Raw genomic sequence first — 26722 nt, forward strand, 5'->3', positions numbered from 1 at the left:
ATGATGATGATGATGATGATGAAGATGAAATTAATTTATGATGATGAAGATGATGGTCAATCAGTGATGATGATGATGATGATGATGATGATGAAGATGAAATTAATTGATGATGAAGATGATGAAGGTCAATCAATGATGATGATGATGAAGATCAATAATTGATGATGATGAAGATGATGAAGATGAAATTAATTGATGATGAAGATGATGAAGGTCATTGATGAAGATGATGAACATTAAATTAATTGATGATGAAGAAGATGATGAAGGTCATTGATGAAGATGATGAAGATCACTCATTGATGATGAAGATGATGATGATGAAGATCAATCATTGGTGATGAAGATGATGAAGATGATGATGGTCCATCAATTCCTGGTGGATGAGGCCGAAGGTCGGTGATGATGATGATGATAACAATGATGAAGATGAAGATGAAGATGATGATGATGATGAAGGTCACTCATTGCAGGTGATGAAGATGATGATGGTCCACCAGCTCCCCGTGGATGAGGCCGAAGGTCGGTGATGATGATGATGACAATGATGAAGATGAAGATGATGAAGATCACTCATTGATGAAGATGAAGATGATGATGATGAAGGTCACTCATTGCAGATGATGAAGATGATGATGGTCCACCAGCTCCCCGTGGATGAGGCCGAAGGTCAGGGATGATGACAATGATGATCATTGATAATGAAGATGAAGATGATGAAGATGATGATAATGATGAAGGTCAATCACTGCAGATGATGAAGATGATGATGGTCCATCAGTTCTCCATGGATGAGGCCGAAGGTCGGTGATGATGACAATGATGAAGATGATGAAGATGAAGATGATGATGAAGATGATGATGATGAAGGTCACTCATTGCAGATGATGAAGATGATGATGGTCCACCAGCTCCCCGTGGATGAGGCCGAAGGTCGGTGATGATGATCAATCATTGACCATGATCAATGATGATGAAGATGATGAAGATGATGATGATGATGAAAATGATGATGATGAAGGTCACTCATTGATGATGATGATGAAGATCAATCACTGCAGATGATGAAGATGATGATGGTCCACCAGCTCCCCGTGGATGAGGCCGAAGGTCAGGGATGATGATCAATCATTGATGACGATGATCAATCACTGATGATGATGATGATGATGATGAAGATGAAGGTCACTCATTGAAGATGATGAAGATGATGATGGTCCACCAGCTCCCCGTGGATGAGGCCGAAGGTCGGTGATGACGATGATGATGAAGATAATTAAGTTGATGATGAAGATGAAGATGATGATGATGATGAAGGTCAATCACTGCAGATGATGAAGATGATGATGGTCCACCAGCTCCCCGTGGATGAGGCCGAAGGTCGGTGATGATGACAATGATAACAATGATGACAATGATGATGATGATGAAGATGAAGATGATGATGATGATGATGATGATGATGAAGGTCACTCATTGCAGATGATGAAGATGATGATGGTCCATCAATTCTCCATGGATGAGGCCGAAGGTCAGGGATGATGATCAATCATTGATGACGATGATCAATCACTGATGATGATGATGATGATGATGATGATGAAGGTCACTCATTGCAGATGATGAAGATGATGATGGTCCACCAGCTCCCCGTGGATGAGGCCGAAGGTCGGTCTCTCGGCCGCCTCTCTCGCCCAGCACTGCAGCATCAACCTGTGCAGGGCTGGGGGGCAGCCGGGGGGGCAGGGCAGGTACTCCTGTGGGGATACTGGGTTAACTGGGATGGACTGGGAGGGACTGGGAGGGGATTGGGAGGGACTGGGAGCAACTGGGAGGGACTGGGAGGGACTGGGAGAGACTGGGATGGAAATGGGATGGATTGGGAGCAAACTGGGATGGACTGGGATGGAACTGGGATGGACTGGGAGGGACTGGGATCAAACTGGGAAGGACTGGGATGGACTGGGAATGGACTGGGACCCATAACCCATTCCCAGTCCATCCCAGTCCATTCCCAGTCCATTCCCAGTCCATCCCAGTGACTCCCAGTTAATCCAATCCATTCCCAGTTCCTCCCAGTTCCCTCCCAGTCCATCCCAGTCCACTCCCAGTCCATCCCAGTCCCTCCCAGTCCCTCCCAGTCCATCCCAGTCCATCCCAGTCCATCCCAGTGCACTCCCAGTCCATCCCAGTCCCTCCCAGTACAAAAAAATCGATTTTTCTCTATTTCTTAACCCTTTACACTCCTTTTTAACCCCTTCATCTCCCTCCCAGTCCCTCCCAGTCCATCCCAGTCCATCCCAGTCCATCCCAGTGCTTCCCAGTTAATCCAAATCCACTCCCAGTGATTCCCAGTCCATTCCCAGTCCCTCCCAGTTCACTCCCAGTCCATCCCAGTCACTCCCAGTGGTTCCCAATCCATTCCCAATCCATTCCCCATCCATCCCAGTCCATCCCAGTTCCCTCCCAGTCCCTCCCAGTCCATCCCAGTTCCATCCCAGTCCACTCCCCGTCCCTCCCAGTCCCTCCCAATCCTCTCCCAGTCCATCCCAGTCCATCCCAGTCCATCCCAGTCCCTCCCAGTCCAAAAAAAATCCATTTTTCCTCCCTTTTTTAACCCTTTGCACTCCTTTTTAACCCCTTCAACTCCCTCCCAGTCCCTCCCAGTCCCTCCCAGTCCACTCCCAGTCCATTCCAGTCCATCCCAATCCCCTCCCAGTCCATCCCAGTTCCCTCCCAGTCCACTCCCAGTCCACTCCCAGTCCCTCCCAGTTCACTCCCAGTTCACTCCCAGTTCCCTCCCAGTCCACTCCCAGTCCCTCCCAGTCCATCCCAGCACAAAAAAATCCATTTTTTCTCTATTTTTTAACCCTTTCCACTCCTTTTGAACCCCTTCAACTACCTTCCAATTGCTCCCAGTCCATCCCAGTCCCTCCCAGTTCATCCCAGTCCCTCCCAGTCCCTCCCAGTCTATCCCAGTCACCTGCTGGCCGCGGTTCCTGAAGTGATGTCCGGCGTTGGCGATCACCTGCTGGTCACTCAGTTTGCCGTAAGGTTGTTCCCTGCAGCGAGTCAGGACTTCCCACAGGGTGACCCCGAAAGCCCAGGCGTCACTGGCCGGGCTGAAGGTGCCCTGGGGAAATTTTGGGAATTTTTTGGGAATTTTTTGGGATTTTTTGGGAATCTTTTGCGATTTTTTCTGATTTTTTTGTGATTTTTTAATGATTTTTTAATGATTTTTTCCTGATTTTTTAATGACTTTTTAATGATTTTTTGGGGATTTTTTGGGATTTTTTTTCTGGGTTTTTTGGGATTTTTTAAAAATTTTTTGGGGTTTTTTTGGGGATTTTGGGATTTTTTGGGAATTTTTAGATTTTTTTGCAATTTTTTCTGATTTTTTAATGATTTTTCCTGATTTTTTCTGGTTTTTTTCTGATTTTTTCTGGATTTTTGGGGATTTTTTAAATCATTTTTTGAGATTTTTGGGGTCAAACATACCTTGGGATTCGGGATTTGGGATTTTGGGATTTTGGGGATTTTGGGGAATTTGGGGAATTTGGGATTTGGTGAGGACTTCCCACAGGGTGACCCCGAAAGCCCAGGCGTCGCTGGCCGGGCTGAAGGTGCCCTGGGGAAATTTTGGGAATTTTTTGGGAATTTTTGGGAATTTTTTGAGAATTTTTTCGATTTTTTTTGCAATTTTTTCTGATTTTTTTAGGATTTTTTTCGGATTTTTTTTGGATTTTTTTCGGATTTTTTAATGATTTTTTAATGATTTTTTTCTGATTTTTAAATGACTTTTAAAAATTATTTTTGGGATTTTTTGGGATTTTTTGGGGGATTTTTAAAAATTTTTTGGGGAATTTTTTGGGGATTTTTTCGATTTTTTTTGCAATTTTTTTCTGATTTTTTAATGATTTTTTTCGGATTTTTAAATGATTTTTTAATGATTTTTAAATGATTTTTAATGATTTTTTAATGATTTTTTAATGATTTTTTGGATTTTTGGGGATTTTTTTCCTGATTTTTGGGTGATTTTTTAAAGTTATTTTTTGGGTTTTTTAGGGATTTTTTGGGATTTTTTTTTCGATTTTTTTACGATTTTTTTCTGATTTTTTGAATTTTTTTCTGATTTTTTTCTGATTTTTTTGAATTTTTTTTCTGATTTTTTGGGGATTTTTTAATTTTATTTTTTGGGATTTTTGGGGTCAAACATACCTTGGGATTCGGGATTTTAGGATTTTAGGATTTTGGGATTTTTGTAATTTTAGGATTTTGGGGTTTAGGAATTTTGGGATTTAGGAATTTGGGGATTTTGGGATTTGGAAATTTGGGATTTCTACCCCAAGTCTGATTTTTTCTACCTCTAAATCTCATTTTTTCCACCCCAAATCCCATTTTTTACCTTTTTTTCCCATTTTTCCCTAAAAATCCCTTTTCCCCCCCATTTTTCCCTATTTTTCCCCATTTCCCCCATTTTTTCCCATTTTTTCCCCCAAAATTTTCCATTTTTTCTCCTAAAATCCCATTTTTTCCCCAAAATCACAATTTTTTCTCCTCAAATCCCATTTTTCCCCCTAATTCCACCCCAAAATCCCAATTTTTCCCCATTTTTTTCCCATTTTTTGTCTAAAAATCCCATTTTTTTCCATTTTTTCTGCGTTTTTTTCCTCTAAAAACCCTTTTTTTCCCCATTTTTTCTCATTTTTCCCCCATTTTTTTGCTAAAAATCCCTTTTTTTCCATTTTTTCTCTCTAAAATTCCCATTTTTTCCCCATTTTTCCTCATTTTTTCTCCGTTTTTTCACCAAAAAATCCCATTTTTTCCCCCAAAATTCCCATTTTTCTCACCATGAGAATGCTCTCCCAAGCCATCCAGCGGATGGGCAGCAAAGCTCTTCCCCTCACTCGGTAATAATCGGCAGAGTAGAGATTTCTGCTCATCCCGAAATCGGCGATTTTCACCCCAAATCCCATTTCCCAATTCCTTCAACCCAAATCCCATTTTTTCTCCATTTTTTCTCCATTTTTTCCCCCAAAATTCCCAATTTTTCCCCCAAATCCAACCAAAAATTCCCATTTTTTCCCATTTTTTTCCCATTTTTTTCCCATGTTTTTCCCATGTTTTTCCTCTAAAATCCCTTTTTTCCCCAAAATTCCCATTTTTTCCCAAAATTCCCATTTTTTTTTCTGAAATCCAATTTTTTTCCATTTTTCCCATTTTTTCCTAAAATCCCATATTTTCCCATTTTTCCCCATTTTTCTTCTAAAATCCCATTTTTCCCCCATTTTTCCCATTTTCCCCATTTTTCCCATTTTTCTCCTTTTTTATTCCTCTAAAATCCCAAATTTTTGCCTTTTTTCCCCTTTTTTTCTCTAAAAATCCTGTTTTTCCACCTGAAACCCCATTTTCCCCCAAAAATCTTCTTTTTTCTCCCTTATAATCCCATTTTTCCCATTTTTTCCCCATTTTTTAACCCCAAAATCCCATTTTTTCACCAAAAAATCCCATTTTTTCACCAAAAAATCCCATTTTTTCCCCAAATTCCAATTTTTCCCCCAAAATTCCTAATTTTTTCTCCCCAAAATTCCCATTTTTTCCATTTTTTCCCATTTTTTCCATTTTTCCATTTTTTCTCTAAAAATCCCATTTTTCCATTTTTCCCCATTTTCCCCCATTTTTTCCCATGTTTTTCTCTAAAAATCCCATTTTTTTCCATTTTTTCTCTGTTTTTTCCTCTAAAAATCACTTTTTTCCCCATTTTTTCCCCATTTTTGCCCCAAAAATCCCATTTTTTTTCATTTTTCCCCCTTTTTTCCCCATTTTTTCTCATTTTTCCCCATTTTTTTTCTAAAAATCCCATTTTTTCCTCATTTTTTCCTCCAAAATTCCCATTTTTCTCACCATCAGGATGCTCTCCCAAGCCATCCAGCGGATGGGCAGCAAAGCTCTTCCCCTCACTCGGTAATAATCGGCAGAGTAGAGATTTCTGCTCATCCCAAAATCCCCCATTTTCACCCCATATCCCAATTGCTTAATTGCTTCATCCCAAAGCCCATTTTACCCCAAAATTCCAATTTTTTTCTCCCAAAATTCCCATTTTTTCCACCCAAAATCCCTTTTTTTCCCCATTTTTTCCCATTTTTTTCTCTAAAATCCCATTTTTTCCCCATTTTTTCCCATTTTTTCCCAAAATTCCCATTGTTTTTTCTGAAATCCAATTTTTTTCCATTTTTCCCATTTTTTCCTAAAATCCCATATTTTCCCATTTTTCCCCATTTTTCTTCTAAAATCCCATTTTTCCCCCATTTTTCCCCATTTTTCCCATTTTCCCCATTTTTTCCCATTTTTCTCCTTTTTTATTCCTCTAAAATCCCAAATTTTTGCCTTTTTTCCCCCTTTTTTCTCTAAAAATCCTGTTTTTCCACCCCAAACCCCATTTTTCACCTGAATATCTCCTTTTTTCTCCCTAAAAATCCCTTTTTTTCCCATTTTTTCCCCATTTTTTAACCCCAAAATCCCATTTTTTCACCAAAAAATTTCATTTTTTCACCAAAAAATCCCATTTTTTCCCCCAAAATTCCCCAAAATTCCCATTTTTCTCACCATCAGGATGCTCTCCCAAGCCATCCAGCGGATGGGCAGCAAAGCTCTTCCCCTCACTCGGTAATAATCGGCAGAGTAGAGATTTCTGCTCATCCCGAAATCGGCGATTTTCACCCCAAATCCCATTTCCCAATTCCTTCAACCCAAATCCCATTTTTTCTCCATTTTTTCTCCATTTTTTCCCCCAAAATTCCCAATTTTTCCCACAAATCCAACCAAAAATTCCCTTTTTTTCCCATTTTTTTCCCATTTTTTCCCATTTTTTTCCCATTTTTTTCCCATGTTTTTCCTCTAAAATCCCATTTTTTCCCCAAAATTCCCATTTTTTCCCAAAATTCCCATTTTTTTCCTGAAATCCAATTTTTTCCATTTTTTCCCATTTTTTTCCTAAAATCCCATCTTTTCCCCCATTTTTCCCATTTTTTCCCCATTTTTCCCCCAAAACTCCCATGTTTTTGCATTTTTTCCCATTTTTTCTCCAAAAATCCCATTTTTAAATTTTTTTCTTTTTTCTCTAAAATCCCATTTTCTCCTCATTTTTTTCCTCTAAAATCCCTTTTTTTCCTCATTTTTTTCTCCCCAAAAATCACATTTTTTCCATGTTTTCCTCATTTTTTTCTCCAAAAATCCCATTTTTAACTTTTTTTTCCCATTTTTTTACCCCAAAATCCCATTTTTTCACCAAAAAATTTCATTTTTTCACCAAAAAATCCCATTTTTTCCCCCAAAATTCCCCAAAATTCCCATTTTTCTCACCATGAGAATACTCTCCCAAGCCATCCAGCGGATGGGCAGCAAAGCTCTTCCCCTCACTCGGTAATAATCGGCAGAGTAGAGATTTCTGCTCATCCCGAAATCGGCGATTTTCACCCCAAAATTGTCGCCCAGCAGACAATTCCGAGTCGCCAAGTCGCGATGGACGAAGTTGAGCTCCGAGAGGAATTTCATCCCCGAGGCGATCTGGGCCGAGAGCTGCAGCAGGGTGGAGAGGCTGGAAAAATAAAAAAAAAAAATTGGGAAAAAATTAAAATAAAATTTGGGAAAAAATCGGATTTTTTTCCGCGAAAAAATGGGGATTTTTGAGCGAAAATTGCATTTTTTTTCCAAAATGTGTGTCCAGTGGCTGAATGAGGTGGGAGGAGCTTCTCTTAAAGGGCCAGCACCCCAAAAATATTCATGGGAATCAACTTGAGATGGACACGGCAGGAAGGGGTGTGGCTTGAAGGGGTGTGGCCGGAAGTGGGCGTGGTCACAAGTGGGCGTGGCTAGTGGCTGAATGAGGTGGGAGGAGCTACATTTAAAGGGCCAGCAGCACCCCAAAAATATTCAAGGGACTATTGAATTGAGATGGGAGTGACAGGAAGGGGTGTGGCTTTAAGGGGCGTGACCGGAAGTGGGCGTGGCCAGAAGTGGGCGTGTCACACGACTTAAAGGGGCAGCACACTCTGCTCTTAAAGGGCCAGCACCCCAAAAATGCTCCCGAAGAGTGACTCGCGATAGGTTTGTCAGGAAGGGGCGTGGCAGGAAGGGGCGTGGCTTTTGGATACGCAACCGGAAGTGGGCGTGTCCGACTACCTAAAGGAGTGGGCGGAGCTCCTCTTAAAGGGCCAGCAGCCAAAAAATAGTCACAGGAAAGAACTTGAGATGGGAGTGGCCGGAAGGGGTGTGGCAGGAAGGGGCGTGGCCTAACCCCGCCAAACCGGAAGTGGGCGTGTCCCACCGGAAGGCGTGGCTAAAATTGCTCTGCTCTTAAAGGGCCAGCACGCCAAAAATATTTATGGATCTCAACCTTTGATGGGCGTGGCAGGAAGGGGCGTGGCTTAACAAGGAGTGACCGGAAGTGGGCGTGTCTCACTACTTAAAGGGGCAGCACACTCTCCTCTTAAAGGGCCAGCACCCCAAAAATATTGATGGGAAACAACTTGCAATAGCGGGTGTATTAAGGGGTATGGCAGGAAGGGGCGTGGCCTAACCCCCTCCCAAACCGGAAGTGGGCGTGTCCCACCTGAGGGCGTGGCCCCGCGGGCCGGCCAGGAACTGGTGGAGGTCGCCGTGCTGCAGGAACTCGGTGACGATGCAGAGCGGGCCGGGAGCGCCGCAGACGCCCAGCAGGCGCACGATGTTGGGGTGCCGCAGCCGGCCCAGGGTGCGCGCCTCCTGCAGGAAATCCCGCCTGGACACGCCCACCGGGAGGGGTGGGGCTTGTGACCACGCCCACTGAGGTGGGAGGGGCCAAAAATCCCTTTATTACCAAAAAAATCGCTTTTTTGCCCAAAAAATTGACTTTTTTTACCCAAAAATGTCCCTTTTTTGCCCGAAAAATCCCTTTTTTTCTCCCAAAAAGTCCCTTTTTTGCCACAAAACATGTCCCTTTCTTACCCAAAAACATTCCTTTTTTTCCCCCAAAAATTTGATTTTTTTACCTGAAAAATCCCTTCTTTTACCCCAAAAAAGTCACTTTTTTACCCCAAACATTCCCCTCTTTTTACCCAAAAAATGTCCCTTTTTTACCCAAAAAATTCAACTTTTTCCCATAAAAATTCCCTTATTTCCCCCCCAAAAAATTTGATTTTTTTCCCCAAAAATTTCAGATTTTTCCCCCCACAAAGTCCCTTTTTCCCCCCATAAAAATCCCCTTTTTCCTCCCAAAAAAGTGCCTGATTTCCCGGAAAAATTCAATTTTTTTTCCATAAAAATTCGATTTTTTCCCATAAAAAATCCCCTTTTTCCCCAAAAAAAGTCCCTTATTTCCCATAAAAATTCGCTTTTTTTCTCCAGAAAAAAAAATCCGTTTTGCCAAAAAAATCTTCTTTTTTTCTCCAAAAAAGTCCCTTTTTTACCCAAAATAAATGTGCAGGAAATCCCGCCTGGCCACGCCCACCGGGAGGGGTGGGGGTCGTGACCACGCCCACCGAGGTGGGCGGGGTCGAACATCCCGAAATTCCCTTTTTTTCCCCAAAAAAATTTGATTTTTTCCCATAAAAATTCCATTTTTTTCCCATAAAATTTCGATTTTTTTCCGTAAAAATCCCTTTTTTTTTTTTACCAGAAAAATTCCTTTTTTTCCCATAAAAATTCAACTTTTTTCCCAGCAAATTCACCTTTTTTACCGAAAAAATCCCTTTTTCCCCCAAAAAATTCAATTTTTTCCCCGAAAAAAGATCCCTTTTTTCACCCAAAAAATGTCCCTGGTTTCCCGTAAAAATTTCTTTTTTTTCCCATAAAAATTCCATTTTTTCCCCCAAAATCCCTTTTTTCCCCATAAAGTTATCCTTTTCTCCCCCAAAAAAAATCCCTTTTTTGCCCATAACAATTCCCTTTTTTACCCAAAAAAATTCAATTTTTTACTCCATAAAAATTCCATTTTTCCCCTCCAAAAAATCCCCTTTTTTCCCCAAATAAAATCCATTTATTTCCTCCCAAAAATCTCCTTTATTTCCCCCCAAAAATTTACTTTTAACCACCAAAAAATTCTTTTTTTTCCATTTAAAAAAATCCTTTTTTTCCCCAAAAATCCCTCCCAGTCCATCCCAGTCCAAACCAGTCCCTCCCAGTTCAATCCCAGTCCATCCCAGTTTGATTCTAGTCCATCCCAGTCCCTCCCAGTCCATCCCAGTCCAAACCAGTACCGAGCGTTCTTTGCCGCGTCGGCTCGCAGCACCTTCACCGCCACCAGCAGGGGGCGCTGTCCGGCCGGGGGGGCGTGGCCTGGCGAAGGGGGCGTGGCCAGGCCCGGGCTGGGGGGAGCGATGACCTCACAGAGCAGCACCTGGGGAGGGGCGGGGCTTCATCAAGGGGGCGTGGCTTCATCTTAAAAGGGTGCGGGCTCCTTTAAAATGGGCGTGGCTACATAAAAGGGGCGTGGCTTCTTGCAAAGGGGTGTGGCCAAGGGAAATGTGGGGTGATGACGTCATACAGGAGCTTAAGGCGATGACGTCATCCAGTAGGATCAGTGGGCGTGGCCAAGGGAAATGTTGGGCGATGATGTCACTCAGGAGCTTAAGGCGATGACGTCATCCAGTAGGATCAGTGGGCGTGGTCGAGGGAAAGGGGAGGAGCCAAAGCGGGCCAAGGGAAAGGGGAGGAGCCAAGGAAAAGGGCGTGGTCAAGGGCAGGGCGATGACGTCATAGAGAATAACGGGAGTGTGGGGTTAATTAAGTGGGCGTGGCCAAGCCAAACTGGGCGTGGCCTCGTTGATTGACAGCCTTGCCCACCAAGTGGGCGTGGTCAAAACCGCCAGGGTGGGCGTGGCCAACCTCCCAGCCCAATGACGTCATCAAGGGGTGGAGTTAAAACCCCCAACCAAAGTGGGCGTGGCCTCTTTAAAGGGGCGTGGGCGTGGCCAAACCACAGTGGGCGTGGCCTCCTCCATGGGCGTGGCCAACCCCAGAGTGGGCGTGGCTTACCTCGCCGAACTGCCCCTCCCCCAGCTTCTCCCTGAAGCGCAATTGGCTCCTGGGGAAGGCGGGGAGGGCGTGGCCCGGGTGGGCGTGGCCGGAGTGGGCGGGGCCAGCCAGGGCGTAGGCGGAGCCGCCGATGACGTCAGCTTCGGCATAGGCTTTGGCCTCACCTGGGGGAGAGATGACGTCATAATGGGCGTGGCCAATGTGGGCGTGGTCAATGTGGGCGTGGCTTACCGTCGGTGTTGATGGGCTTGGTGGGCGTGGCCAAGGCGAGGCTGCCGATTGGTCGGGCGTAGGGGGAGAGGAGGAGCCGATAGGCCGGGTTGGCCAATGGGGCTGCGGGGGGCGTGGTCAGAGAGGGGCGTGGTCAGGGGGCGTGGTCTGGGGGTCACGTGACTTTCCCGCCATTTTTCCCGCTTATTTTCCTCTATTTTCCTTCATTTTCCCCCAATTTTTAAACCTCTTTTTTACCTCCATTTTTCCTCTATTTTTCCTCAATTTTCCCTCAATTTTTCCTCAGTTTTTCCTCACTTTTTACCTCCATTGATTCTCGATTGTTCCTCCCTTTTTTCCTCTGTTTTTCCTTCCTTTTTCCCTCCTTTTTTCCTCTGTTTTTCCCCTCATTTCCCCTCCATTTCCCCTCCTTCTTCCTCCCTTTTCCCCCTCATTTCCCCTCCATTTCCCCTCCATTTCCCCTCCATTTCCCCTCCTTTTTTCCTCCATTTTTCCTCCATTTTCCCTCAATTTTTCCTCCTTTTCCCCCCTTTTTTTCCTCATTTTCCCTCCTTTTTTCCCTCCCATTTCCCTCTCCATTTCCCTCCCATTTCCCCTCCTTTTTCCCTCCATTTTCCCTCTGTTTTTCCTCCTTTTTTCCCTCTATTTTTCCTCTATTTTTCCTCCATTTTTCCTCCATTTTTCCTCCATTTTTCCCTCCATTTTCCCTCAATTTTTCCTCCTTTTTTCCTCCTTTTTTCCCCCCATTTCCCTCCATTTTCCTCCCTTTTTTCTTCCATTTTTCCTCCATTTCCCTTCTTTTTCCCTCATTTCTTTCCTTTTTTCTCTACTTTTCCCTCCCATTTCCCCTTCATTTCCCCTCCTTTTTCCTCCCTTTTTTCCTCCAATTTTCATCCTCTCTTTCCCCCATTTCCCCCCCATTTTTTCCCCAATTTCCCTCCTATTTTTCCTCCCTCTTCCCTCCCTCTTCCCTCCATTTTTCCTCCATTTTTCCTCCATTTTCCCTCCTTTTCCCCTCCATTCCTCTTCATTTTTCCCCATTTTTCTCTCCATTTTCCCTCCATTTTCCATTCATTTTTCCCCATTTTTCTTCCATTTTTCCCTCAATTTTCCTCTCATTTTCCCCTCATTTTTTCCCTAATTTTCCCTCATTTTTCCCTCATTTTTTCCCTAATTTTTCCCCAATTTTCCCCTCATTTTCCCCTCATTTTTTCCCTAATTTTCCCTCATTTTTCCCTCATTTTCCCCTCATTTTTTCCCTAATTTTTCCCCAATTTTCCCCTCATTTTCCCCTCCTTTTTCCCTCATTTTTTCCCTCATTTTCCTCTCATTTTTCCCCTAATTTTTCCCAAATTTCCCCAAATTCCCCCCATCCCCCCAATTCCCCCCAAATTCCCCCCAATTCCCCCCAAATTCCCCAATTCCCCCCAAATCCCCCCAAATCCCCCCAAACTCCCCTCCCCCTCACCATTCCCGCCGCTCTCCGCCGCGCCCCTCCCCCACTCCCCGCTGGGCTCCTGGTACTCCCCGGCGGGGGGAGGGGCGGCGGGGTGGGGGAGGGGCGCGGGGGGGATCCGCTGGTACCTGGGCAGCCCCCGCGCCCCTCCCCCCCCCGCCGGGTTGTTGATCACCACCGAGTCGCCGGGAACCGAGAGCTGAACCCGAAGGGAGGAGTCCGAGGGACGCTGGGCCTGCCGGGACCAGTTCGGACCAGTTTGGACCAGTTTGGACCAGTTAGAAATGGTTCCGACCAGTTCGGACCAGTTTGGACTGGTTTGGACCAGTTAAAACCAGTTAGGACGACTTAGAGCCAGTTAGAAACAGTTCAGAATGAGTTTGGACCAGTTTGGACCAGTTAGAAAAGGTTCCAACCAATTAGAACCGGTTTGGACCAGTTAGGACCAGTTCGGACCAGTTAGAAATGGTTCCAACTGGTTAGAATGAGTTTGGACCAGTTAGAACCCATTCCGACCAGTATGGACCAGTTAGAACCAGTTAGAACCAGTTCAGAATAAGTTCGGACCAGTTAGAACCGGTTCAGAACAGTTAGAAATGGTTCCGACCAGTTAGAACCAGTTAGAACACATTTAGACCAGTTGGAACCAGTTTGGACCAGTTAGAAACAGTTCTTTCCCAGTTCCCTCCCAGTCCCTCCCAGTCCCTCCCAGTTCCCTCCCAGTCCATCCCAGTCCCTCCCAGTTTGCTCCCAGTCCCTCCCAGTTCCCTCCCAACCCCATCCCAGTCCATCCCAGTCCCTCCCATTCCATCCCAGTCCATCCCAGTTCCCTCCTAGTCCCTCCCAGTCCATCCCAGTCCCCTCCCAGTCCATCCCAGTTGCCTCCCAGTTCCCTCCCAGTCCATCCCAGTCCCTCCCAGTTTGCTCCCAGTCCCTCCCAGTATCCTCTAACTCCCTCCCAGTCCCTCCCAGTTTATCCCAGTCCATCCCAGTCCCTCCCAGTCTGTCCCAGTCCCTCCAAATCCATTTCCAGTCCATCCCAGTTCCCATTCCAGTCCATCCCAGTCCCTCCCAACCCCATCCCAGTCTCCTCCCAGTCTCTCCCAATTCCCTCCCAGTCCATCCCAGTCCCTCCCAGTCCCTCCCAGTTCCCTCCCAGTCCATCCCAGTCCCTCCCAGTCCCTCCCAGTCCATCCCAGTCCCTCCCAGTCCCTCCCAGTCCATCCCAGTCCCTCCCAGTCTCCCCACCTTGCCCAGCCCGTGTCTCCCCAGCACCACCAGCAGGATGCTCAGCAGCAGGACGATGATGGCGCCCAGGCAGCCAATCAGAGCCGGCGAGTGGGTGGGCGTGGCCTCGGCCGGGGGCGGGGCTAGTTCCGCCTTCCCTGGGGTAGGGGGAGGGGCGATCAGGGCCACGCCCACCCTCGAGAAGCCACGCCCACTTCGAGGCCATCCCAGTGAACCCAACCAGTTAAGCCACGCCCATTTAAAGCCACACCCAGTTAAGCCACGCCCACTTCAACCTGCTGTCCGCATTCCCACCCACCTAAGCCACGCCCACTCTGCCCCATCCAATGAAAACCCACCCATTGAGCCACGCCCAGTTAAGCCACACCCATTTAATATCCCACCCATTTAAGCCACGCCCACTCTGCTCCATCCAATGAAAACCCACCAATTGAGCCACACCCCCCTTAAGCCACACCCAGTAAGCTCCACCCACATAAGCCACGCCCACTTAAAAACCACACCCAGTTAAGCCACGCCCATTTACACTCCACCCACGCAAGCCACGCCCATTGTGACCCCACCCACTTAAGCCACGCCCATTAAGCCACACCCACTTCCTTCCCAGCCCATTAAGCTCCACCCACTTTAGCCACGCCCATTCAAGCCCCAAAAATCCCTTTTTTCCCGAAAAAAATTCCCTCGTTTGCCATTAAAATTCACATTTTTCCCCCAAAAAAATCCCTTTTTTACCCATAAAAATTCCCTTTTTTCCCCCAAAAAATTCAATTTTTTCCCATAAAAATTCAATTTTCTCCCCCAAAAAAAGTCCCTGATTTCCCGTAAAAATTCCCTTTTTCCCCCAAAAAATTCCCTTTTCTCCCCCCAAAAAAAGTCCCTGATTTACCATAAAAACTCCCTTTTTCTCAAAAAAAAAAATTCTTTCTTTTTGCCCAAAAAAGTCCCTTTTTTCCCGGAAAAAAATCCTATTTTCCCCCCGAAAAGATATTTTTTTTTGCCCCCAGAAGTCCCTAATTTCCCGGGAAAATTCCCTTTATTTCCCTCCAAAAAATTCCCTTTTTTCCCCCCGAAAAAGTCCCTCATTTCCCAAAAAATATTTCCCTTTTTTACCCCCAAAATCAGCCCATTAAGCTCCACCCACTCTAGCCACGCCCATTTAAGCCACGCCCACTCAAGCCCCGCCTACCCGGGGGTGTGGCGTTGGTGGCCACGCCCCCATGGGGGGCGTTCTCCAAGATGGCCGCCGAGGGGTCAGGGGTCAGCGGCCAGCCGCTGGCGGCCATGGGGTCATCCAGGACCTCTGGGGACAGGGAGGGACAGTGGTGACGTCATCGGGGAGCGGTGACATCATCAATGGTCGGTGATGACATCATCCAATGAATGGCAGCATTGCAGTGGGATGATGTCATTGTGAACGATGTCATCACCAAGGAGTGATGTCATCAGCCACAACACACAGTGAGTGATGTCATCACCCAGTGAGTGACGTCATTGCCTAATGCATGACGTCATCACCCAATGCATGATGTCATCACCCAACCACTGTCCCCATGACCCAATGAATGACGTCATCATGTAATGAATGATGTCATCATCCAGCCATTGACCCCAACACCCAATTAATGATGTCATCACCCAGAGAATGATGTCATCACCCAATTAATGATGTCATCATTCAACCATTGACCCCAAACACCAATGAGTGACCCCATGACCCAATGAATGACGTCATCACCCAATTAATGAGACCATCACCCAATGTGTGATGTCAACACCCAATGAATGATGTCATCACCGAATTAATGACGTCATCACCCGACAAACGACAAGCCCAACAAATGACGTCATCACCCAAGGAATGACGTCATCCCCCAATTAATGAACACAACACCTAAAGAATGACATCACCGCCCAATGAATGACGTCATCACCCAATTAATGACACCATCACCCAATGAATGATTTCGTCACCCAATGAATGACGTCATCACCCAACCAGTGACCCCATGACCCAACCATTGACCCCACGACCCACCAAATGACCTCATCAGCCACAGAATGACGTCATCCCCGCCCCACCTGACTCGAAGGCCACCTCGCTGAAGAGCATCCACGGCGCCGCGAAGAAGAACCGGCACTGCAGGAAGCGGCCGCGGCGCCCGCCCAGCGGCACGCTGACCAATCGGGCGCGGGGGTCCTCTGTGGCCACCACCGGGCTGTGGGTGGCCACCAGGGGGTCCCAGGGGGTGGCCAGGCTCTCCTTGAAGCGACACTCGACCTCCCGGAAGATCGCGACGCCGCGGGAGAGGAGGTTGTTGCAGTGGACCTGCGGGGGGGAGGGGAGAGAGGGGAGGAGCCTTCCCATGATGCTCTGGGGCTCATCATGGCCGCCCAATCCCATGATGCTCTGGGGCAGGGGGGGTGGAGCCAGTTCCCATCATGGCCGACCAATCCCACAATTCCCAGCGCCCAATTCTCAAAGTTTCCCGCCTTCCCATGATGCTCTGGGCCACCCATCATGGCCGACCAATCCCATAATTCCCATTGGATTCTGCCATTTCCCGCCATCCCATGATGCTTTGCGCCGCCCATCATGGCCGACCAATCCCATGATGCTCTGGGCCACACATCATGGCCGACCAATCCCACAATTCCCAGCATCCAATTCTCCCGTTTCCTGCCCAATCCCATGATGCTCTGTGGCAGGGAGAGCGATCCAGTTCCCATCATGGCCGACCAATCCCAGCATGCTCTGGGGCACATCATGGCCGACCAATCCCAATACTCCCATTTCCTGCCATCCCATGATGCCTTGCGCCACCCATCATGGCCGACCAATCCCATGATGCTTTGCGCCACATCATGGCCGACCAAGAGATTTGGGAATGGAGTTATCCGAAGGGAATTGTGGGATTGGGCGGCCGTGATGTGGAGCAGAGCATCGTGGGATTGGTCAGCCATGATGTGGAGCAGAGCATCATGAGATTGGTCGGCCATGATGGGAACCGGATCCATGCCTCTGCCCCAGAGCATTATGGGATTGGTCGGCCATGACGGGTGGCCCAGAGCATCATGGGAAGGCAGTAAATGGGAGTATTGGACGCTGGGGATTGTGGGATTGGTCGGCCATGATGGATGGCGCAAGGCATCATGGGATTGGTTGGCCATGATGTGCCCCAGAGCATCATGGGATGGCAGGAAATGGGAGAATCCAATGGGAATTGTGGGATTGGTCGGCCATGATGTGCCCCGGGGCATGCTGGGATTGGTGGGAAATGGGAGAATCCGACAGGAATTGTGGGATTGGTCGGCCATGATGGGAACTGGATCCATCTCTCTGCCCCAGAGCATTGTGGGATTGGTCGGCCATGATGGGGTGCAGAGCATCATGGGATTGGGTGGCCATCATGTGCCCCAGAGCATCATGGGATGGAGGGAAATGGCTGACGAAGAGATTTGGGAATGGAGTTATCCGAAGGGAATTGTGGGATTGGGCGGCCATGGTGTGCCCCAGAGCATCATGGGATTGGGCGGCCATGATGTGGAGCAGAGCATGCTGGGATTGGTCAGCCATGATGTGAACTGGATCCATCCCTCTGCCCAGAGCATCATGGGATTGGGCGGCCATGATGTGCCCCAGAGCATCATGGGATGGAGGGAAATGGCTGACCAAGAGATTTGGGAATGGAGTTATCCGAAGGGAATTGTGGGATTGGTCGGCCATGATGTGCCGCGGAGCATCATGGGATTGGGCGGCCATGATGGGTGGCGCAAAGCATCATGGGATGGCGGGAAATGGGAGAATCCAATGGGAATTGTGGGATTGGGTGACCATGATGTGCCCCAGAGCATCGTGGGATTGGTCGGCCATGATGGGTGGCCCAGAGCATCATGGGAAGGCAGGAAACGGGACTATTGGACGCTGGGGATTGTGGGATTGGTCGGCCATGATGTGTTGCAGAGCATGCTGGGATTGGTCGGCCATGATGAGTGCCCCAGAGCATCATGGCCGCCCAATCCCACAATTCCCTGCTCCCCCATCATGGCCGCCCCCTCCCCTCGCGGCTCACCTGCATGGCGCGGAAGGCGCGCAGCTCGCGGAAGCGGAACTCCATCTCCAGGTGTGGGCGTGGCCCCGGGGGGCGTGGCCAGCCCACGTAGTCGTAGCCCGGCCACAGGTGGCGCTCGCGGGTCAGCAGGAAGTCGTCCAGCCCCAGGACGCCGTCGGTCAGCTGGCCGAGGCCGCCGAAGGTCAGCCTGGGGGGGGGGACACAGCTGGGTACACCTGGGGACACCTGGGGACACTTCAGACACACCTGGTGCATAGCTGGGACACACCTGGATGCACCTGGGGACACCTGAGTACACCTGGATACACCTGGGGCACTGCTGGGACACACCTGGGGACAGCTGGACACACCTGGGGACACCTGGGGACACCTGGGACACACCTGGGGACAGCTGGACACACCTGGGGACAGCTGGGGACACCTGGGGCACTGCTGGGACACACCTGGGGACAGCTGAACACACCTGGGGACAGCTGAACACACCTGGGGACAGCTGAACACACCTGGGGACACCTGGGGACACCTGGGGCACTGCTGGGACACACCTGGGGCACTGCTGGGACACACCTGAGGACAGCTGAACACACCTGGGGACAGCTGGGGACACCTGGGGCACTGCTGGGACACACCTGGGGCACTGCTGGGACACACCTGAGGACAGCTGAACACACCTGGGGACAGCTGGACACACCTGGGGACAGCTGGACACACCTGGGGACACCTGGGATACACCTGGGGAACAGCTGGGACACACCTGGGCACTGCTGGGACACACCTGGGGACAGCTGGACACACCTGGGGACAGCTGGACACACCTGGGGACACCTGGGGACACCTGGGATACACCTGGGGCACAGCTGGGACACACCTGGGGACACCTGGGGCACAGCTGGGACACCTGGATACACCTGAGACACACCTGGATATTCCTGGGGACACTTGGGGACACTTCAGACACACCTGGATACACCTGGGGACATCCCAGTAACACCTGGGGACCTCCCAGTGACACTTGGGGACACTCAGGGTCACTCAGGGTCACTCAGGGTCACTCTGGGTCACTCAGGGTCACTCAGGGACACTCAGGGTCACTCAGGGTCACTCAGGGTCACTCAGGGACACTCAGGGTCACTCAGGGTCACTCAGGGTCACTCGGGAACGCTCAGGGACACTTGGAGTCACTCAGGGTCACTCAGGGTCACTCAGGGGTCACTTGGGGTCACTCGGGTCACTCAGGGTCACTCGGGGACACTTGGGGTCACTCAGGGTCACTCAGGTCACTCAGGGTCACTCAGGTCACTCAGGTCACTCAGGGTCACTGAGTCACTCAGGGTCACTCAGGGGTCACTCAGGGACACTTGGGGACACTCAGGGACACTCAGGTCACTCAGGGTCACTCGGGTCACTCAGGGTCACTCGGGGACACTCGGGGTCACTCAGGGACACTCGGGGACACTTGAGGACACTCAGGCTCACTCAGGTCACTCAGGGTCACTCAGGGTCACTCAGGGTCACTCAGGGTCACTCAGTGTCACTCGTGGTCACTCAAGGACACTTGGGGTCACTCAGGTCACTCGGGGTCACTCAGGGTCACTCAGGGTCACTCTGGGACACTTGGGGACACTTGCGTCACTCAGGGGTCACTCAGGGTCACTCAGGGTCACTCAAGGTCACTCAAGGTCACTCAGGTCACTCGGGTCACTCACGGGCCAGCGCTGAAGCCATCGTAGGTGGAGTCGTTGAGGACAACGGGGACAGTGTCCAGCGCCATGAGGTGACCGCGAGGGGCAGTGTAGGACAGCAGGCCGGCTGGGGACAGAGAGGGGTCAGTGTGGGGTCACCACAAGGTCACCACGAGGTCACCATGAGGTCACCACAGGATCACCACGGGGTCACCACGGGGTCACCACAGTGGTCAGTATGGGATCACCATGGGGTTATCATAGGGTCACCATGTGGTCATCATGAGGTCATCATGGTGGTCATCATGAGGTCACCATGGGGTCACCATGGTGGTCATCATGGGGGTCATTGTGGGGTCATCATGGGGTCACCATGAGGTCACCATGTGGTCATCATGTGGTCACCAAAAGGTCATCATGAGGTCACCATGAGGGTCACCATGGGGTCATCATGGGGTCATTGTGAGGATCACCAAGGGGTCATCATGGGGGTCACCATGTGGTCACCATGAAGTCATCATGGGGTCACCACAGGGTGACCATGAGGTCACCATGGGTTCACCACAGGTCACCATGTGGTCATCATTGGGTCACCATGGGGTCACCATTGGGTCACCATGAGGTCACAGGGGTCACCATGGGGTCACCACGAGGTCACCACAGGGGTCACCATGGGGTCACCATGGGGTCACCATGGGGTCACCATTGGGTCACCATGGGGTCACCATTGGGTCATCATTGGGTCACCATTGGGTCACCATGGGGTCACCATTGGGTCATCCTGTGGTCACCATGTGGTCATCATGGGGTCACCATGGGGTCACCATGTGGTCACCATGGGGTCATCATGGGGTCACCATGGGGTCATCATGTGGTCACCAAGGGGTTATCATAGGGTCACCATGGGGTCACCACAGGGGTCATCATGGGGTCATCATGGTGTCATCATATGGTCATCATGAGGTCACCATGTGGTCACCATGTGGTCACCAAAAGGTCATCATGGGGTCATCATGGGGTCACCATGGTGGTCATCATGGGGTCATTGTGGGGTCATCATTGGGTCACCATTGGGTCACCATTGGGTCACCATGGGGTCATCATGGGGTCACCACGATGTCACCACCGGGGTCACCATGAGGGTCATCATATGGTCACCATGAGGTCATCGTGGGGTCAGGATGAGGTCATCATGGGGTCATCATAGGATCATCATGTGGTTACAGTGGTGCCACCATGTGGTCACCATGAGGGTCATCATGTGGTCAACATGGGGTCATCATGGGGTCATCATAGGGTCACCATAAGGTCACCATGGTGGTCATCTTGGGGTCACCACAAGATGACCATGAGGTCACCATGGGTTCACTGCAGGTCACCATGGGGTCATCATAGGGTCACAATGGGGTCATCACAAGGTCATCATGGGATCATCATGGGCTCATCATAGGGTCACCACGGGGTCACCACCAGGGTCACCATGAGGTCACCACAGGGGTCACCATGAGGGTCATCATATGGTCACCATGGGGTCATCATGTGGTCACCAAGGGGTCACCAAGGGGTCACCATGGCGTCACCAAGGGGTCATCATGGGGTCACCATGAGGTCACCATGGGGTCACCATGAGGTCACCATGGGTTCACCACAGATCGCCATGTGGTCAGCATGAGGTCATCATGAGGTCACCACGAGGGTCATCATGGGGTCACCAAGAGGTCACCGTGGGGTCAGTGTGGGGTCATCATGAGGCCACCATGAGGGTCATCATGGGGTCACCATGGGGTCATCATATGGTCACCATGGGGTTATCCTGTGGTCACCATGTGGTCATCATGGGGTCACCATGGGGTCACCACAGGGGTCATCATGGGGTCATCATGGTGTCATCATATGGTCATCATGAGGTCACCACAAGGGTCATCATGGGGTCACAATGGGTCATCATGTGGTCACCAAGGGGTTATCATAGGGTCACCACAAGGTCACCACAGGGGTCACCATGAAGGTCATCATGAGGTCACCATGGTGGTCATCATGGGGTCACCACGAGGTCACCACAAGGTCATCATGGGGTTACAGTGGTGCCACCACGGGGTCACCACAGGGGTCACCATGAGGGTCACCACGAGGTCACCATGAGGTCACCAGAGATACCACATTCCCATTGACCCCAACACCCAATGAGTGACGTCATCACCCAAGGAATGACGTCATCACCCAAGGAATGACATCATCACCCAACCACTGACAGGGAGGTGACCCAGCTGACCCCCAGGTGACCCCAAGGTGACCCCCAGGTGACACTGAGGTGACACCGAGGTGACACTCACCCCGCCAGGGACAGCCGTAGAGCTCCAGCCGCAGGCAGACGCTCATGGCGCGTGACGCCAGCGGTGACCCCCAGGTGACCCAGGTGACCCCCAGGTGACACAGGTGACACTGAGGTGACACAGGTGACACTCACCCCGCCAGGGACAGCCGTAGAGCTCCAGCCGCAGGCAGACGCTCATGGCGCGTGACGCCAGCGGGAAGACGCGCAGCGCCGAGGCCACCAAGGGAGGGGACAGGTCCTTCAGGACAACCCCCTCGGGGTCCTCGTTGCCACCGATCACCTGCGGGGACACCCCGGGGACACCCAGGGGACACCCAGGGGACAGCCAGGGGACATCAGACCTGGTGGTGACCGGGAGGTGTCCTTGAAGTCTCCAGAATGTCCCCAAGTCTACAGGATGTCCCCAATGTCCCCAATGTCCTCAAGGTCCCCAATGTCCCCAATGTCCCAAATGTCCCCAATGTCCCCAAATGTTCCCAATATCCCCAATGCCACCAAGGTCCTCAGGATGTCCCCAATGTCCCCAGTGTTCCCGAAGTCTCCAGGATGTCCTCAAGGTCCCCAATGACCTCAACGTCCCAAAATTCCCAATTACCCCAATGTCCCCAAGATGTCCCCAATGTCCCCAACGTCCCCAAGATGTCCCCAAGATCCCCAATGTCCTCAATGTCCCCAACGTCCCCAATATCCCCAATCACCCCAATGTCCCCAATGTCCCCAAGATGTCCCCAAGGCCACCTGGTTGGCCCAGAGGTCCCAATATCCCCAATCACCCCAAGATGTCCCCAATATCCCCAACATCCCCACAATGTCCCCAAGGCCACCTGGTTGCCCCACCGGTCCCAATATCCCCAATGTCCCCAACATCCCCAATATCCCCAAGATGTCCCCAACAGCCCCAATGTCCCAAATGTCCCCAAGATGTCCCCAATGTCCCCAAGATCACCAGGATCCCCAAATGTCCCCAATGTCCCTAAATGTCCCCAACATCCCTAATCACCCCAATGTCCCCAACGTCCCCAAGATCCCCAACTCTCCCCAACATCCCCAATGTCCCCAAGACGTCCCCAAGGCCACCTGGTTGCCCCAGTGGTCCCAAGATCCCCAATGTCCCCAAGATGTCCCCAAAGTCCCCAATATCCCCAATGTCCCAATGTCCCAAATGTCCCCAAGATGTCCCCAATGTCCCCAAGATCCCAAATCACCCCAAGATGTCCCCAATGTCCCCAACATCCCAAATCACCCCAACGTCCCCAACATCCCCAAGATCCCCAACTCTCCCCAATGTCCCCATTGTCCCCAACATCCCCAATGTCCCCAAGACGTCCCCAAGGCCACCTGGTTGCCCCAGCGGTCCCTCCAGGGCAGCCACCTCCGCCGGTCGCGGCTGTAGCTCAGGCGGTACTGCCGGGCGAACTCGCGGCCGTGTCCCCCGGCGTGGCGGCCCTGCGTCCCCACCAGTGTCACCACGTGCAGCTGGCCCAGGTCCACCTCCAGGAACTCCTGCTCGGCCGGGAACACCGGGCCGGCCGGACACCAGGCGCCATCACCGTCACTGCGGCCCAGCCTGTTGGGGACATTGGGGACACTTGGGGACATTGGGGACACTTGGGGACATTGGGGACACTCAGGAACTGGGGAACATCTAAAGAACTCAGGAAGATCTGAAGAAGTTGGGGACATTTGGGGCTTTGGGGACATTCAGAGACTTGGGAAGAACTAAAGAACTTGGGGACACTGGGGACAGTTGGGGACAGTTGGGGACAGTTGGGGACACTGAGGAACTTGGGAAGATCCAGAGAACTTGGGGACATTCGGGGCATTGGGGACATTTGGGGAGATCTGAAGAACTTGGGGACATTTGGGACCTTGGGGACACTCAGGGACTTTGGAAGATCTAAGGAACTTGAGGACAGTTGGGGACACTGAGGAACTTGGGAAGATCTGAAGAACTTGGGGACATTCGGGGCATTGGGGACACTTGGGGACACTCAGGGATGAGGGAACACCGGGCCGGCCGGACACCAGGTGCCGTCACCGTCACTGCGGCCCAGCCTGTTGGGGACATTGGGGACATTGGGGACAGTTGGGGACACTGAGGAACTTGGGAAGATCTGAAGAACTTGGGAATATCTAAAGAACTTGGGGACACTTGGGGCTTTGGGGACATTAAGTGACTTGGGAAGATCTAAGGAACTTGGGGACATTTGAGCCTTGGGGACATTTGGGGACATTGGAAGATCTGAAGAACTTGGGGACATTTGGGGACACTTGGGGATGTGGGAAGATCTAAAGAACTTGGGGACATTTGGGGCATTTGGGGACATTGGGGACATTCAGGGACTTTGGAAGATCTAAAGAACTTGAGGACACTTAGGGACATTTGGGGACACTCAGGAACTCAGGAACATCTAAAGAACTTGGGAAGATTTAAAGAACGTGGTGACATTCAGGGCACTGGGGACATTCAGGGACATTGGAAGATCTGAAGAACTTGGGGACATTTGGGGTTTGGGGACACTTGGGGACACTCAGAGACTTGGGAAGATCTCAAGAACTTGGTCCCTACTGGTCCATACTGGTCTATACTGGTTTATACTGGTCCATACTAGTCCATACTGGTCCAAACCAGTCCATACTGGTCTATACTGCTCCCTACTGGTCCAAACCAGTCCATACTCGTCCATACTGGTCTATACTGGTCCAAACTGGTCCCTACTGGTCCATAGTGCTCCAAACCAATCCCTACTGCTCCATTCTGCTCCATACTGGTTTATACTGGTCCCTACTGGTCCAAACCAGTCCATACTGGTCCAAACCGGTCCATACTGGTCCATACTGGTCTATACTGGTCTATACTGATCCGTACTGGTCCGTACTGGTTTATACTGGTTTATACTGGTCCATACTGATCCGTACTGGTCCATACTGGTCTGTACTGATCCGTACTGGTCCGTACTGGTTTATACTGGTTTATACTGGTCCATACTGGTCCATACTGGTCTATACTGGTCTATACTGGTTTATACTGGTCTATACTGGTCCGTACCGGCCGTGGCGGGCGGCGGTGGAGTCGCTCCAGGCGCTGGAGGCCGAGAGGCGAAAGTCGGGAATGGATCCGTCCTCCATGCCCAGGGCGAAGCGGCAGCGGCCTGGGGACATTGGGGACATCAGGGGACATCAGGGGACATCATTTGGGGACATTTGGGGGACATTTGGGGACATTTGGGGAAAATTTTGGGGACGTTTGGGGACATCTGGGGACATTTTGGGGACATTTTGTGGATATTTTGGGGACATTTGGGGACATTTGGGGACATTTTGGGGACATTTGGGGACATCAGGGGACGTTTGGGGACATTGGGGGACGTTTGGGGACATTTAGGGACTTTTGGGGACATTTGGGGACATTTGGGGAAAATTTTGGGGCCAATTTTGGGATATTTGGGGACATTTTGGGGACATTTTGGGGACATTTTGGGGATATTTTGGAGATATTTGGGGACATTTGGGGACACTTGGGGACATTGGGGCCAATTTTGGGATATTTTGGGGACATTTGGGACATTTGGGGACATTTTGGGGACATTTGGGGAAGTTTTTGGGCTATTTTGGGGACATTTTGGGGCCAATTTTGGGATATTTTGGGGACATTAGGGGACATTTGGGGACATTTTGGAATATTTTGGGGACACTTGGGGACACTCGGCACTCACCCAGGTCCAGCACTGTCCCCTCCGATGACGTCACTGCCAGCAGCAGGAGGGGGAGGGGCAGCAGAGGCCACGCCCACATTGCGGCCTGCGGGGAGAGGGAGGGACTGGGATGGACTGGGAGGGACTGGGATGGACTGGGATGGACTGGGATGAACTGGGATGAACTGGGATTGACTGGGAGGGACTGGGAGGGACTGGGAGCAAACTGGGAGCACTGGGATGAACTGGGAGCAAACTGAGATGGAACTGGGAAGGACTGGGAGAGACTGGGAGGAAACTGGGAGGAACTGGGAGCACTCGGAATGAACTGGGAGCAAACTGGGTTAAACTGGGAGTAACTGGGAGTAACTGGGATGAACTGGGATGAACTGGGATGAACTGGGATTGACTGGGAGGGACTGGGATGGACTTGGATGGACTGGCAGCAAACTGGGTTAAACTGGGATGAACTGGGAGGGACTGAGATGGACTGGGATTGAACTGGGATGGACTGGGAGGGACTGGAAGTAACTGGGAGCAAACTGGGAATGAACTGGGATGAACTGGGATGAACTGGGAGCAAACTGGGAGGAAACTGGGAGGGACTGGGAGCAAACTGGGATTAACTGGGATGGACTGGGAATGAACTGGGATGAACTGGGAGTAAACTGGGATGGACTGGGATGGACTGGAAGGGACTGGGATTGAACTGGGAGCAAACTGGTCCAAACTGGGATGAACTGGGATGAACTGGGATCTCTCCAGCTGCTTCTCCCAGAATCCTTTGCGGGAATTTCCCTCCCCGGGCAGCTGAAGGGGGCGTGGTTTGATATGTGACGTCATCGGTTCATTTGCATATTGATGAATATTCATTGGGTGTTCCGGAAAGTCATCCGGAATCCCCAAAATTTATCCCAAAATTCCCTAAATTTACCCCAAAATTATAACAAAATCCCCAAAATTCCCAAAATTCACCCCAAAATTCATCA

General features: G+C 50.3%; 1 protein-coding gene across 1 annotated transcript; it reads right to left on the reverse strand.

Annotated features, from left to right (window-relative positions):
- Positions 1-1323: 1323 nt before the first annotated feature.
- LOC146421555 (epithelial discoidin domain-containing receptor 1-like) lies at positions 1324-25834 on the reverse strand. The gene is made up of 17 exons (XM_085047200.1): positions 25755-25834; positions 25088-25190; positions 23377-23605; positions 22171-22318; positions 19728-19830; positions 18022-18208; positions 16031-16277; positions 15138-15251; positions 13952-14088; positions 12716-12938; positions 11248-11349; positions 11017-11180; positions 10239-10378; positions 8615-8782; positions 7366-7600; positions 2987-3136; positions 1324-1760 (listed from the first exon to the last, which is right to left on the reverse strand). Exons 1-17 carry the CDS (start codon positions 25831-25833, stop codon positions 1614-1616), a joined length of 2676 nt encoding a protein of 891 aa, XP_084903326.1. The 5' UTR covers position 25834; the 3' UTR covers positions 1324-1613.
- Between the last annotated feature and the right edge of the window lie 888 nt (positions 25835-26722).

Source organism: Lichenostomus cassidix, unplaced genomic scaffold (assembly GCF_008360975.1).
Source record: "Lichenostomus cassidix isolate B80296 unplaced genomic scaffold, HeHo_3.0 HiC_scaffold_33, whole genome shotgun sequence".
Taxonomy (NCBI): domain Eukaryota; kingdom Metazoa; phylum Chordata; class Aves; order Passeriformes; family Meliphagidae; genus Lichenostomus; species Lichenostomus cassidix.

Excerpts from the sequence above, each read along its gene's own strand:
- LOC146421555 (XM_085047200.1), bottom strand. The coding sequence starts at position 25,833 with ATGTGGGCGTGGCCTCTGCTGCCCCTCCCCCTCCTGCTGCTGGCAGTG. Across the intron at positions 15,252-16,030 it reads CGAGGTGGCCTTCGAGTCAG|AGGTCCTGGATGACCCCATG; the intron begins GTGGGGCGGGGA and ends CCCTGTCCCCAG. Across the intron at positions 3,137-7,365 it reads CTTGGGAGAGTATTCTCATG|GGCACCTTCAGCCCGGCCAG; the intron begins GTGAGAAAAATG and ends AAATTTCCCCAG.